The sequence below is a fragment of the Gopherus evgoodei genome, chromosome 9, assembly GCF_007399415.2.
Source record: "Gopherus evgoodei ecotype Sinaloan lineage chromosome 9, rGopEvg1_v1.p, whole genome shotgun sequence".
In the NCBI taxonomy this organism is placed as follows: domain Eukaryota; kingdom Metazoa; phylum Chordata; order Testudines; family Testudinidae; genus Gopherus; species Gopherus evgoodei.
Genome location: NC_044330.1, coordinates 53,256,503 through 53,270,621, shown reverse-complemented (window position 1 = coordinate 53,270,621; position 14,119 = coordinate 53,256,503). Strand labels below are relative to the sequence as shown.

Sequence of the window (14,119 nt, the reverse complement as noted above, 5' to 3'; positions counted from 1 at the left end):
AGACTTTTCTTGCTTTAGAATAGTGACCTAGATTCAATTACAGATAGACCTAGAGGAGAAGATGACACCTTACCATTTTCATAGAGGTCCTCTTAAAAAATTAGAAAAACAAAAACCCTTCCCTCCCCCCCAAAACCAACACACACACACACACAAAAAGACAAACAAACAATAACCCTGAATGGAAAGAAATGTGTTTATTTAAACATTGGCTTTTGTCTCCCTCAATGGCATGTCTGGGCTACAAAACCCAGGATGGTTCTTCCAAGGGGCTGGCTATGCTCATGAAAATGACATGTGGAAAAGTATTTTTCTGTGTTTGTGTACATTAAAGATGCACATGGGGTGACATAAAAATATTACTGCCAGAAAGAGGCCTATTTGATTGACTATCACCGCCAAACAAAAATCCAACTAATTACATTATAAAGACACACATATTACAATTACGATGAGGCAGAAAGAAGCTTTGAAGAGCCCAATGTATTTTTTTTTTGTAACTGTGGTTTCCCTTGTTACTCTGAAATATTTACTAGGAGGGGACAGTACTGTGATCCTCGCTTATTGACTTTTATCACTAAATTAGGCATATAAATGACCTGAAAGCGGTGTCTGTCGTATTAAATTAAAAAATAAAGAAAGAACAATTACCCTCTCTTCTTTTTACCCTCCCTTCTCTGATCTCAGCCTGAAAGGAGCCTGGGTGAGATAAGAGAGATTGGATTCACTTCTAGAGCTGCTCTCGGTTTGTTCTGCTGAAATAAAACAGACTAAGAAACACTTGACTAGGGAGCTAGCCCGTTCATATTCATACACAGCTCCTTTGTGTGTGTGTGTGTGTTTCTGAAAAGGAGAGGGCTCCTGGTTTTAAGGATAGAAAATAAGGTGTGGAAATGTCGCCAGCTCTGGAAACGTAGCTCTGTTTTGTAGGGAAATCTCCAATTTTTTTTTCAAATTTATGTTTTTATTTTGCCTAGCCTGATTGAAGGCTGAGGGACCCCTTTACAATAAGAGCTTTGGGGGAAATAAATGACTTATTATATACATAATGTGCAAATGACTTTATAGAGGTAACAGCAACATACACACGTGCGTGGAACTGATTGTTATGTGAGTATGATCTGCAGGCACACACGGGGTGTTCCCGAAGCAGTGATAACGGGGGAGATCTGTGCTGTTGCGGAGGGCTGGGGGGAAGTGTTTCTCTCACAGTGCTCTCCCTGATGCAGTTGTTTCTTCAAACTCCTTCTGTCCAGGTGAGGCAAGGCGCTAAACTGGGCACTGGGGGGCATAAGATGTGAGTGTCTGGGGCAGGAAGGCTTTGCAGTGAATCAACCTCTGGCTCAGGGCGAATTGTTTCGTTTCAAAGCGGGGCTGTGCATGCTATGGGAAGCTATGTTCAAAATATAATCTTCATATTCAGTTCAATGGAGTATCCTTATAATTTACGGCACCAAGATAAGGCTGGAGGATGTAATAAAAAAAAATCTGAAGCCGTTCTTTCACACACACACCCCATATTGAATTGCACCTTGGGCAACAGTGCGGAATCCAGAATCTTAACTTCGCTCAACATATGTTTCTAGCAGATAAGTAAACAATCTGGACGTGAAATGAAAATTTTAATTAATGCAGTAATGCTATTACACCTCAAGTGTGCAAATCCCATTGCCTTGCACTGTGACAATGGGTTGGGGGGGGAAACACACACATACAACAACCACAAGCAAATTCTAATCGGGGTTTGCTTTTCACTCAGCTCCAATTGTTTTCATAGTTTGTTTCCTTTGAATTAATCTCATCTTATATTTCAATAATTACCAGCTACTTATCTCCCCCCTCCCCCTTTCTTTCACACGCTCAAAAAGGCTCTTTTCCTCTGTTTCTCTCCTCCTTAATTTGGCATCAACCTGCATTTAATTTCTGGGAGCTTCATGTACAAATATTTGGTTGTTGGAATGTGATCTTTACAGACCCTGCACGTTATTTCTTGTTTAGCTATTCAAATGTGGCGTGTTCAGGAATAATGAAGTATTTTGTTATTTGCCCTAATAAAAAAAGGGCTGGGTTTTCCCTTTGATGTTCCTATAAAACAACCCCGGCGTGTGAAAGAATGGAAGAAATGCAGGAGATAAAACTAAAGAACGAAAGGGGGAATATAAATTACAAACGCATCCAAAGCACCCTCAGGGACTCCTTCTCTCGCTCCGAATTGAAAAGCAGCGACATGTCTAGAGAACTTTAACTTCAGGTGCCATTTGCAGAGTAGAGAACTCTTGTCTCCCTGGCCAGCCTCTTTGGCTTTTCCCCTCCGCTCCCTGTGTTTGCTTTAACTCCTCAGTCACAATTTTTATCATTCTTCCCTCTCCTGTAGCTTCACTGGATTGCGCCCAAAGTGTATCTAGGTTTCGCACCTTTTCGCTCCCGCTCGCTTTCCGTTGCGCCCCCTTTTCTAATATCTCTATTCCTCCACGTCCTTGTGTAATATCCTTCCACCGGCTCTTTGTTTTAAAGCACAGACTGTCGCTTTCCACACTTTTGAGCTCTTTCTTTGGCTGTTCAGTTTTCCCACCCATTGTCCCTTTCTCACCTTGACGGCCTCGCTTCCCATCTGGATGATACAGAGTCACATTTTTTTCAGGCTCATTCCACAGTTCTAAAGTCTCACGTGTGTGTGTGTTGGGGGCAGGAGGGGTTGCGTCAATTTCATTCGGTTTAAAAATGAAAGTGCAATGTTTTGCTGATTCTTTCCTTACCCATCATATCCCTCACTTCCACCCTCACCCCATTTTAAAAAGTAACCCATTTGTGGTTGAAAGGGGGAGCAAAGACAAAGAGGCGAGATTGCAGCTTCGATTGCAGGCATTTAGCAAGGTGTAAAAAGACCTCGCTTATTTTAGGTGCGGAAAAAACTTGTGGGATTTTCTAAAATGTTACACTCCTAAAGTACATTCACCTCCCTTCTATGCCTGGATCTTAAAGATCACATCCCATTCAGAGAAAGCTGAGGGCTTGCGTTGTTTATTTGATTTGTAATCAGAAGACACGTTCTCACCTGCACAACTTTACATCCTACCTTTGAAGTTACTGCAACGGCAAAGCACATGCGTATGTATAATCTAGATAAGGGTTACGTATGTAGAACTGACAGCTCGAAATTCACAGCCTTCTGTTGATGGCCGCTATGGATTTTCGCTGTTTAATTATCTAAGAGGTGTGGGGGGAGGAGGGGGTTGTTTTTGTTTCTTGAATTCATGAGGTATTTAGAACACAGGATGAAGGTATATTTCTGATCACCAGCTTTTAAACAGTGCAATCAAGGACTGTAGCCAGGAGGTCGGGGCTGGAATGAAACCGGAAAATCAGAATTGCAATCTTTTTGATGTTTCAAAGTCTGTTTGAATGGCTTTGATACACTCAATAGCAAATTTACTCTGCTATTATCACTAATAAGCAGAAATAAGTAATATCTCTCAGAGACTTCTTACGGCTTAATGTGTCCTTTAAAATAAAGTTTTTAACATCATGTAATGCTTTTCTGTATATCCTACCTCTATGGCACACACAGAGCAAAGTTCTTAAACAATTAAGCATTTATACTTGTAACCAAATTAGAGATAGCTACTTTTTTTCCCTACTGATTTCTTTTGGGCGGGTAAGGGAGAAGAAAATTATTTTGACTAGCTACCTGGTTCTCGCTCTCTCTCTCTCTGCGACCAGAACCCTGAACAAAATCAAATGACTCTTCGGGGAAGTTTATTATTGGGCTTTAAAAAAAAACTGGCAAAGAAAATCATTTTAACGCGTTTGTATAATTCGCTTGACAGCAGGAAAGACGGTGTATGGCAGCAGAGAGAATTGCTTAAAATAAGTTACTCCACGAAAACAAACAAAATAAATCAACCGGATGAGTCCCTTCATCCTTCTGCACTAGGTTACTCGTTAATTTCAAGGCAGCAGGAAAGCAAGCGAAACAGCGACAAGTGTTTAAAGCTCAATGCGACGGCTACCGCCTGACAAAGTCCTTCGTTCACCTGATCTCTCTTTCATTTGCTGGTAGATTTAAAATGAAACAACTTTGTAGCTAGCTCCTTCCTAGCCCGCCCGGGTCTGCTTTTTGGCTGTATTCCGTGCGGGCTATGCAGAGTACTCCCCACCCAAGGAAGAGGTTGAGATCCAGCAAAGACCTTGAGTCGTCCCATCTCCTCCCAATATTCTTTTGGAGCGAGCTGAAGGCGTGACGTCTAACACCCCTGCAGACTCTGTGTAATGATTTTATTGCAAGAGGCAGACAGTTGTGGGGGAACAGGTTTGACAAGGAGCAGCATTTTCCCCCTCCAGGGAATATCTTTTCTTGGTCTTCTTTTGACATCAAAGTCAGTAATCGGTTCATTTCGGTGTCAGAACGATTATTTAATATGTTTATCTCCACGAGTAAAATAGCTGCACACCTGCAGACGGAGAAGCCAGTTGAAGGGATAATTTAGCTGAGTCAAGAGCGGAGAAATGTGCTGGCGAGGTGAAGAGAGACATGGAAATCGGTGAAAGAGAACAAGAGAGGAAAGACCGATCTTAAAGCGTTCACCTCTGTAGCTTTTCTACCCGATTTGATGCATCAAGCTAACAGGGAGGTGTTATTTTGCCCAGAATATTTTGCCCAGGCTCATTTCTGTTGGGGGAGGGGATTTACCCCGGTATCCTTTCCTTTAAAACCTCCCCACAGAGCTTCATTTCCCAACACGTTAGGATGGGAAAAGTGGACAAGATCTTGACCCTCGACAGATTTGCCCTGCCCAGTCTAATCCAGCCTACCAGGAAAGGAGTCAATGCCTATGAAAGTCACCAGTGTCTAAGCCTCCATACCGATCTACTGCGGGGGAGGGCTCTGCAAAAATACCCTGGTTTCCTTAGTTCTGTAGGTCCTGGGGGGCGGGTGGGTTTTGCCCCCCTCTCTCTCCGCCTCCCCTTTCTTCTCCAAAGTCTGGTGAGGAGAACGTAGCAGCAGATTGGGCCCAGCTCTGCCTCAGACCACTGTAAAACTAATCTGGGTAGATGTTAAAGGACACTGAGCTATGAGTGTTATCACAGAGCCTGACAGCAACTGTCAGCTGGGGTTAAATCAGCGAAGGAACCCACCAGGCTCCCAGCTCCTGCCTCTCCTTCTCAGAGCCACGCCGGGCTCCTTTCACTGGGGCTTTCCCTGAGTGTCCCAAAGCACCGTGCCCGTGATTGCAGCCCTAGTCAAGCCAGTCCCCTAATTGTCCTGCATTGTAAGCGTGCTTTGTCATGCTAAACAAGCGTGGTCCAGCCATTCTAACCTTCCCTTTCAAACCCTTTCTCCTCCGGTCTTTTGTCTACCTCCGCCCGATTTCCCATTTATTTATCTATCTATTATTTATATGCCTACCCTTCCATTGAGGCCCCATGTATGTTAATTGTGTTATGCCATTTAATTCTAACTCCGGTCTCAAAAGAGCACTTCATGAGAAAAGCATCTACAACACGGATCGCTTTGCCATTCAGCTCAAACCAGATGGACAACCGTGACTTTTTTTTTTCTAAAATGAAAATCCCTCCCTAACAAAGGGGACCTGATGAATAGCCCCCCAAACACTGCTAATTGCTCAGGACAATATGCTAATCCGCTGTTTTCGGCTCCGGCAGGCTGCTTAGATTGGGTGGTGAAAGTTACAGTGAACGCTGCTGGGGGAGAAAAGGAACTGACCGCTGACGAAGGCGGATGCCACACACGCTTAAAGGGGCCGGGCCATTTGGCAAAGCAAGTGACTCGCATCAAAGCAAAACTCGGAGCTGCTCAGAGCTACCTGTGCAGGCCAGTCCCCTTCCCCGACAGGCCACCCAACCACACGGGTTTTGTCCGCAAAAACTTTCTCCTGAAGAAGGCTATTAAAAATACGCGGCGCAGTGGATTCGAAATAGCCACCTTGTTGCCCTGATTCTGTCTATTGTCAATTTCTGTTCTTTTCTCCGGTAGCCAGGAAACCAGAGGAAATGCCAAGGAGCCTGGTTTTCAAACCTTGGGGAAAGTCCTGATAAGGCAGCTACGTTAGACTTGGCTATGGACTGATATCTCCAATAGATCAGGTACTCCAACCGCTCCTGAAAGGTTGAGACACACGCCGTCCTCTCCAGTGTATTACTGAGTCCATTTGTCTCACTTTTAGCAAATCATTGAACATAAGAAGTGGCTATTAAAATCTGTGTAGGTATAAACCAGTCAAAGTGAAACCGCAGCAAAAGATGAGATTAAAAATTAGGTATCTGTATAATCTATAAATGCCCCGATCCTGCCAAAACGCAGGTGAGTAATATTACTCAAGTGAGTAGTCCCTCTGAATTCACGTAGGGCCCCTCACCCGGGTAGCGTTACTCACCTAAGTTTTTCCCCCCAGGGATAGGGTCCGAAGGTGCTTTCCTGGCCAGAAGCATCTGAACTAGTCCTATGCAACTAGTCTTTTAAGCTTTGCTTTCGTGCTTTTAGGAGGAAGTTTGTCAAAATTGAGATTTTATTCACACCACATGGTTTGTTTGTTTAATGACAGATTGTCTTTATTCAAAATGTCTTTGTTCAAGAAATGAACAGATTAACGAGGTAAAATCCTTCTGGATACATTTTTCAAAGACATGGTTGAAACATATTGAAATTACCATCTTTTTTTTGTCTTATTCTTATTTGTTTATTTAGTAATTTTTACAGTTCTACTGCCTGACTTCATACCTGACGCTCTGTCTAAAATGAACTTCGATCTAGCTGCACTGGAGCACACAAATTGAAAGACTATCTGTTTTAAATTAAGCAAACACTATCATATCATGTTAGAAAGAGAAACGTTTCCCTTTTCTGTAACTTTTAAGAGCCTTTTTGACATGAAAAGCAATTTTTACCTATTAGTGCTTGATGGCAAAATATATATATATATATAATATAACACAGCGAATCTTGTCTTTTAATGTGCAAAAGGAAATAATAATAAATAATAATAATAATAATAATAATTAATAATAAATACCAGGACTTCAGAAATTCAAGTCCAAATGACAGCAGGTAATATAGAACTCATATACATTAATATAATAAATAAAACTCAAAACCGCCTAGCCTTTAGTCCAAAAGGGCAGGTCAAGATTTAACACGTTTACAGTTCTTATAGGTTTCTGCACCTAGCTGAGCCTCCAATTCCAGTTTCCCCAGGCTGAGGGAGAAATCTTTGTTTAATTTGACTAGCGAGTCTCTGCGTTCCAAGAGAAGTCTCTGTCTTTCCCCAGGTGCCATCAGATACACTGGCATCCTTCTCCCATGCAGGTGGCTTTTTGCTTCTGCAGTTTCTATGTACATGCCCGTGCGTGAATTCAAGTTCTGCCTGCAAACCAAGTCTCGCTTGCGGGTATGTGGGTGTGTTACATGGCAGTCGCATGTGCTGAAGAATAGGGGTCTATTCCAGTCTTGGTCATGCCTGGGAATAATATGTAGGCAACTGGAGGTTGCAAACTGGAAGCCGACCAAGCTGTACAGTTACAGGGTACCACATACCCGGGGTTAGTTGGCGAAGGGTGAGTATGGGTGTGCTGGCTGGGGCAGCTCAAGCTGCCGAACGCCCCGCTCTGGTATCCCAAGGTGGAGGCGTAGGGCAGGGTGCTGGTGGCTAAGGTGTGGGGCACCTCGGTCATCTTCTGGATAGCGCTGGAGCTGAACTGGCTGGGGTCAAGTAAGGAGTAGGGTGCGGAGGTGGGAGGCAGGAAAGCCCTAGCCTTCTCCGGGGAGCTCAGCAGAGCGTCCGTGGCTCCCACTGGCAGCCCGGCCGCCTTTAGCGGGTCTGTGTCGCCCAGGTAAGGCAAAGGGAAGACATACCTGTCCTTCTTGAGCAGGTTCTTGGGCTTGCGCCGGGGTCTGTACTTGTAGTCAGGATGCTCCTTCATGTGCTGCGCCCGGAGCCTTTTGGCCTCGTCAATATAGGGTCGTTTCTCAGCTTCCGACAGCAGCTTCCACTCCGCGCCCAGCCGCTTGCTAATCTCCGAGTTGTGCATTTTAGGGTTCTCCTGGGCCATCTTCCGCCTCTGGCCCCGGGACCACACCATGAAGGCGTTCATGGGTCTCTTGATGTGATCGGTCGGCTTGGACATGGTGCTGTGGGGTGGGGGTCGCTCTAAAAAGTCACAGCGGGGCTGGGCTCACCTAGCCGACTCGCCTGCCTTGCCACCCAAGAAGAACCCCAAAACTCTCAGCTGATCATACCAGTTCTCCGGCAAATCCACAGGCAGTTACGGGGGGAGAGGTGTCAACGGAGGAGGAGCGGGGGGTAAGAAGACAAGAAAGAGAAAAGAAGTGAAAAAAGAAATCCAGGAGTGTCTCGGGTCGGAGTGATCAGTCTCTCAAGTGTTTGTGTGCGGAAAAGAGAGAGAGGGAGGGCTTGCTTTTGTGATGAGATGCTGCTGCCGAAGGTGTCTAGCCCTGCAAAGCACCTGGCTGGGAATGAGGAACAGCCGAGGACCGGGAGCCAAAAGCGGTGAAGTTCAAAGGCTAGCCTGCTGCGGACTGCACGCAATCTGACATAATCGCAGGGCGTTCACTCCCTAACCTGAGCGCCCAATCAGCTTGGAGAGAAGAATACCTTAAAAAGAGACAGCCTGAGAGTGAAGAGAAAGGGGGACAGGCACTAAATGCACGGGATTAAAGGGAATGCTTTTGTTAGACGTTGCGCTAATAGCACCAAATGAAACTCCGCGCGCCTCCTCGCTAGAGTTCCGGGCTGCTGGGGAGAAATGGGACGTATTGTACCGGCCACACAAGAAACAAAAAATAGCTGCATGTGGGTTTGTAAATCAGGCACCACAAGTCAAATGCAAGGCAGCATTTCCCCTTCCTTGCCAACCTAGGGGACAAACACAATCCCAGGGCTCAGCGAGCAGCATTTCTTTCGAAAAATTCAAACCACCATCTAAATACAGTATATATTATTATGGCTGTTACGAAATACTTGCAAAATACAGGTACATCTATGCACTCACATTCTACGTCTAATGGCAAAACATGCCCGTCTATCCCTCTCCACCTATACACACTGTACCTTTATACATCATGTGTCAGCCCCGTGTGTACCTGTTCAATATTCATTAGGGGAAGTAAGACAAATGGCAAAAGGGGGTTGATATAAAAGATAAACTAGTGTTTGATTATGGGGATAATAGTTAACTTTACATCAGCAGTTTAACAAGGCCTTTCTTTCTTTTTCTTTCTTTCTTTCTTAAGCCTCCAGATTTATTTGAAATTGGAAAAATGAAGTGCACTAGTTGGATGAAGTAGATCGATTGGCGCAGGGATTGGCCCCTTGTCTGGGGTAATAACACTTGGTACCTTGCTTTTGTGCTGCTTGGAGAATGGTCTGTTTCTATTCTCTGGTGGTTTGCGGTTTTTTAAAAATAGGTTATAATTCTTCGGGTAAGGAACACTAAATAACCCTAGGAATCACGCTGCATGCCTGTTTTCTTTGAATAATTGCCTGCCTAATGTGAAATGCCCTTGGGGGAAATATTTATTAAATGGAAACAATTGTCCCGAGTCCCCGTAGAGACTGGGTTTGTTAAAGGGTTATTGGCAACTGCACCTGCCAGGGTTAAAAGACTCGTCTAAAATAACGCGTAAGCACCTTCAGTTGTTCCTATATGCAGCGTTCAGCTTTAATAATCTATTAAAATAGAATCTGGAGGGGAAAACGCTACCAATATGACAGCTCTAAATATCTGCTATATTATCTTTCTCTTTCTTTCATTCACCCTTCCAGACTGGCTAGTCTACGTTCGGTGAAATTCACCAAAAAACCTCTCCACCTCTCACCTCCTTAAAGCCGGGGACATGGAAACACGTCAATATATAACTTAGCGGCAAAGTCTTTAGCCTTCATTTCCACAACAGCCCCCTGTACAAATTATAACAACGCAAATACATCTGCCGATACACGTACTGGGTGCGTATATTAATTGGAAATAGCTGAGAAGATCGGAGTCTTTAGGGGGTCTCCCCCCCCCTTTTTCACTGAAATTATAGCCCTGTTCCCTGGTTTCTGCTTTTCCCACACTTGGAATCTCCAATAAATTAGTTGAATTCAATGTCAGTGCTAAAGCGACGCGGAGAATGATTTAAAGTCCATTCACCTGTACGGGTTTGCCCGGCGCCCGAGGCGTCACCTGCTACTTAGACTGTACTTCTGCATTTAGCAAGATCTGAACAGACTTTTCGTTATACACAGAAATGAGTTGTGCATTTCTCAGGACTCAGAGATTTTTATTTTATTTTTGCCAGGAGGCCACGCTGCAAATTAACAGGTATTTGTAACGGAATAGGAGGTAGCTGGGACACATTTGTAACACACCACTAATTTTACAGTACACTACATTTCCCCCTAGCCTGGGGCACTCAACATTTGCTCCCCAGTGTACATTTAGAGGCGACATCTGAGCAGCTAGTTCATGCATATTAAAAAAGGAGTATTTTGAATGCACACAGGAGTATGTATTGGTATTTCTACTCTGATTGCCTCCCGCCACACACCGTCAGCCAAGGGGAATCCCGTAGGTTATGATTCAAAAGAAAATGGCCCATATCTTATCCTTTTTTTCTTTTGCAACCTTTGCCCCCGATTTTATATATATATTTATATATATTCCAATCTCTGGCGCTGAGTGATTCCTGAAGTTTCTGAATTTAAGCCCTTAACTCTTCTGCTTTTCATCCTGCACAAATACGCCGTCATCCAGCCGACTAATCGCAGGCACTGAGAAAGTGGTTTTCGTGTTAATCAGCATAAGGACTGTAACTAAATATAGTGGATTCAGGCCCCCCCCCAAACCCCCCCCCCAAAGGATGGGCCAGTTAATAGCACAGCTAATGTTTGCTGCTTTGACTGGGGTTCTGGGTGGATTAGGTGTGTGTATGCGCGCGCGCATGTGTGCAAACCTGTTTTCCTCTAGTGATAACACACTGAGCGGCTGCGGAGAAATGCTCAGAGACGCTTCGTGTAATCAAATACATGGAGCCCTTCACCCGGTAGGTTGTGCTCTGCCTCAGCCAGTAACAACAGGCACCGAACCTCTCCCAGCCGACACCCTGTGCAAGGAAGGAAAGGCGGGGCAGCACATTTCTTTGCTCTTCCTTGAAGCCCCGGTTTCCCACCAAGGAACTGAGACGGGCCTCAAGGAAGCAACTGGTCCTGCCAACTCCGCGGGTTGCATTGCAGGAGGGTGGGAAGGAGGGTATCGCCTGCTCGCATTGCCACCCCTTCTCCTCTCTTGTCCCTTGCAGAATCCCACGCGAGTTGCTGGAGAAGTGACTCGGGGAGGGAGGGGATCAGGTGCCTGCCTTGCTCCCCCCCTCTTCTGGAAAAACACCCGTCCAAGGGACACAGACAGGGACAGAGCAACGCCCCAGGATAGTTGGCTGGCAGTTTTAGCGTCTGGGCTCCGCAGCTCCTTTTAACTCGGTGCCACCGGCCCGGATCGCGACAGCAGCAGGCGGGGAGGGGCTGGAATGAGCTCCCCTGGACACTGCTGGTCATTGACTTTTCAGCAAGGTGGCCACCCTGGTTCCCAGGGGTTTCCTGCTGCGGGTTTCAGATACATCCAAGCCCACACTGGGTAGGGCAGCCGGCGGGGCAGTTCCCACGCGCATCTCTCTCGGGCTGGGCTCTGCAGGCCAAGGTGGGGAGGCGCACAGGGCAGAGCTCACTGCCCGCTCCCACCAGCAGGGGGGCGGGGGACCCCCGACAATAGCAGCCCGGGTACTGGTGTGTCACTCACCCGGTAAAGTCTAGGAGTTCAGCGCCCCTGGCTTGGCACAGGCAGCCCTAGGAGGCGAACCCCCCGCCCCGGGAAGAGACGCGAGGACAGCCAGGGGATCCTCTTTGTTTACTGGCCTATCCCCCCTTGCCCCTTCCTGGTAGGCATGTCAGCGGCTAGGGGGCTTTCCTTGGGACTCTCCCTGCGGGAGACGGCTATCAGGGCTGGCTGAAGACTTGCGAATGACTCTACAGGTGCTCTGGCCGGTTAGTTTACGGGAGTTCTCCTCGCAGCTCAGCCTGGTGCGCCAGGCGCCAGCCCTTTCTGGACAGGCAAAATACTCCATTCCTGGACCCCTTTAGCCTCTCCGCGGGAAGGAAATATTTTCCTGGGTGGGTGGGCTGTTTGCCTCTCTTCCCCAGGAAGCCACTGTTGCGACAATTCCTTGCTGAACGGACAGTCTCATTGCTAGGGACAGATGTGAGAGGGAAGGAAAGATAATGTTAATCCTGGCTGGGGAAAGGTGTCCTTGTATTAGAGCCCCCAGCTTTCCATACCACTCCTCTCTCAAACAAAGTATGTTACAATCCAAACCCCTCCTTTGTTTTCATGGCTTATGTTCCGATTCTCCAGATAGCTATAGATCTATAAGGAGCATTTGTCATTGAAACAAGAGAAACTTGGCCCCCTTTTCAAGCAGGCAGATAGCAAGACAAATCGTTTGGAAATGAGGTATGATTTGCAATCCCTGTCTTCTACTGGAGTGTCTTGCGAATCAGTTCATGTTTGTTTGGAATATTGATGATAGAGAATACCCTGCTGTACTTTGATTGGTTGACACTTCTGCATTAATACACCCTATATATATATATGTTCTTCTGTCACATAGTTGTAGTATAGTGTGTGTGCGCATATATATATAACTTTCCCGCCACTTCCCTCTATTTCTGTTGTTACATTGTAAATGCTTTCATTTAAAAAGAGAGAGTTAATCTGAATTGCCAATACATCCACCCCTACGGTTAAAAACTCCCATTTCTTATGTATGTGATCTGCTCTGGAAGGATACCTGTTGCAAAAAACAAGCAAACAAACAAACAAACAAACAAAAATGTCCCTCGGCTTTTAAAAACTTTGTTTCCCTACTATGTTACTAGTTATGAATGCCACCAAGGACAAGGATACCCGATTGCTCTAAAATCCGCTTCCCTTTGCCAGGTTGTTGAGACACGAAAACTAACAGTGTAATTATTATTCCTGAATGACATCTTGCTAATATAGAAAGATAAGCGTAAAACGATACGGAAGCATTACAATTCTATTCTCGGAGGTAGCTCATTTGGAATAATTTTAAACTAGATTAGAACATTTAGCCTGCAACCTAACATCAGCCATAACTAGAACTGTACTTTAAAAAAACGCGAAACAAAACAAACATATTTTCTTTATAGGAATGACAATCAGGGTGACACTATTGTAATTCACAAAAGTAACTGACGAAGAAAGTAGAATATACATTCAAGACCATTTTGAATGAACTGGCTCTCTCTGTTTTCTCTCACATACTGATGTCTAGCGAACCAGCAGAGCAGGTGTGGAACTTGAAGGCGTCCCTCTTCCAAACTTTTAGTTGCTGGAAATTTGTAGTTCCTGAAGAAAATGGATTTTAAAAATATAGTTCTCCTTAGATCTTATTTTAGGTTGCAGACTAAATGCTGGAAATAATATAGATATGCTGGAATTTAGTGGATCTATATCTATCTACATTCATAGCTATGTTTATATATTATTACATTTTATGCACTAAAACCCAAGGATTTTAATTGAGTGGTGTTAAAATGGTGTGCAGATTTTCAATAGACACTCAGCCCCTTGATGCTTTTCACAGCTATTTAAACGATGATTTTTTTCTGATGCTCTGCATGCATTCAGCTTTCCTTCCCTATGTCAGAATTGCCTTGCTAGATTTCCACTGGAGGCAATGATCTTAAAATATATGTGATCAACTCAGTGTAATAGGCTGAGTATTGGGTGATACATTTTTTCCCATTTGGTTATTTTATATATATACATTCCTCACAATATGTATTTATATATACACGGGGTGCTCGGGGAGGAGGCGGAGAAGGGATGAGCTGGGGTGGGGGGGCGCCTCAGGGTGGAGGATGGGGAGCTGCCGCAAGGGGGCGCCTCAGGGTGGGGGGGAGCTGCCGCGGGGGGCACCTCAGGGCGGGAGCACGGAGCGGGGGAGGGCGCAAGGTGGAAGTTTCACCTAGGGCACGAAACATCCTTGCACTGGGCCTGGTTGCAGTATAGTTTTTTTCTCCAT

General features: G+C 45.3%; 1 protein-coding gene across 1 annotated transcript; it reads right to left on the bottom strand.

Moving 5' to 3' along the window:
* Positions 1 to 7,080: 7,080 nt before the first annotated feature.
* On the bottom strand, positions 7,081 to 8,497 carry SOX14 (SRY-box transcription factor 14). Its single transcript, XM_030575824.1, has one exon. It carries the CDS (start codon positions 8,140 to 8,142, stop codon positions 7,420 to 7,422), a length of 723 nt encoding a protein of 240 aa, XP_030431684.1. The 5' UTR covers positions 8,143 to 8,497; the 3' UTR covers positions 7,081 to 7,419.
* Positions 8,498 to 14,119: the final 5,622 nt, after the last annotated feature.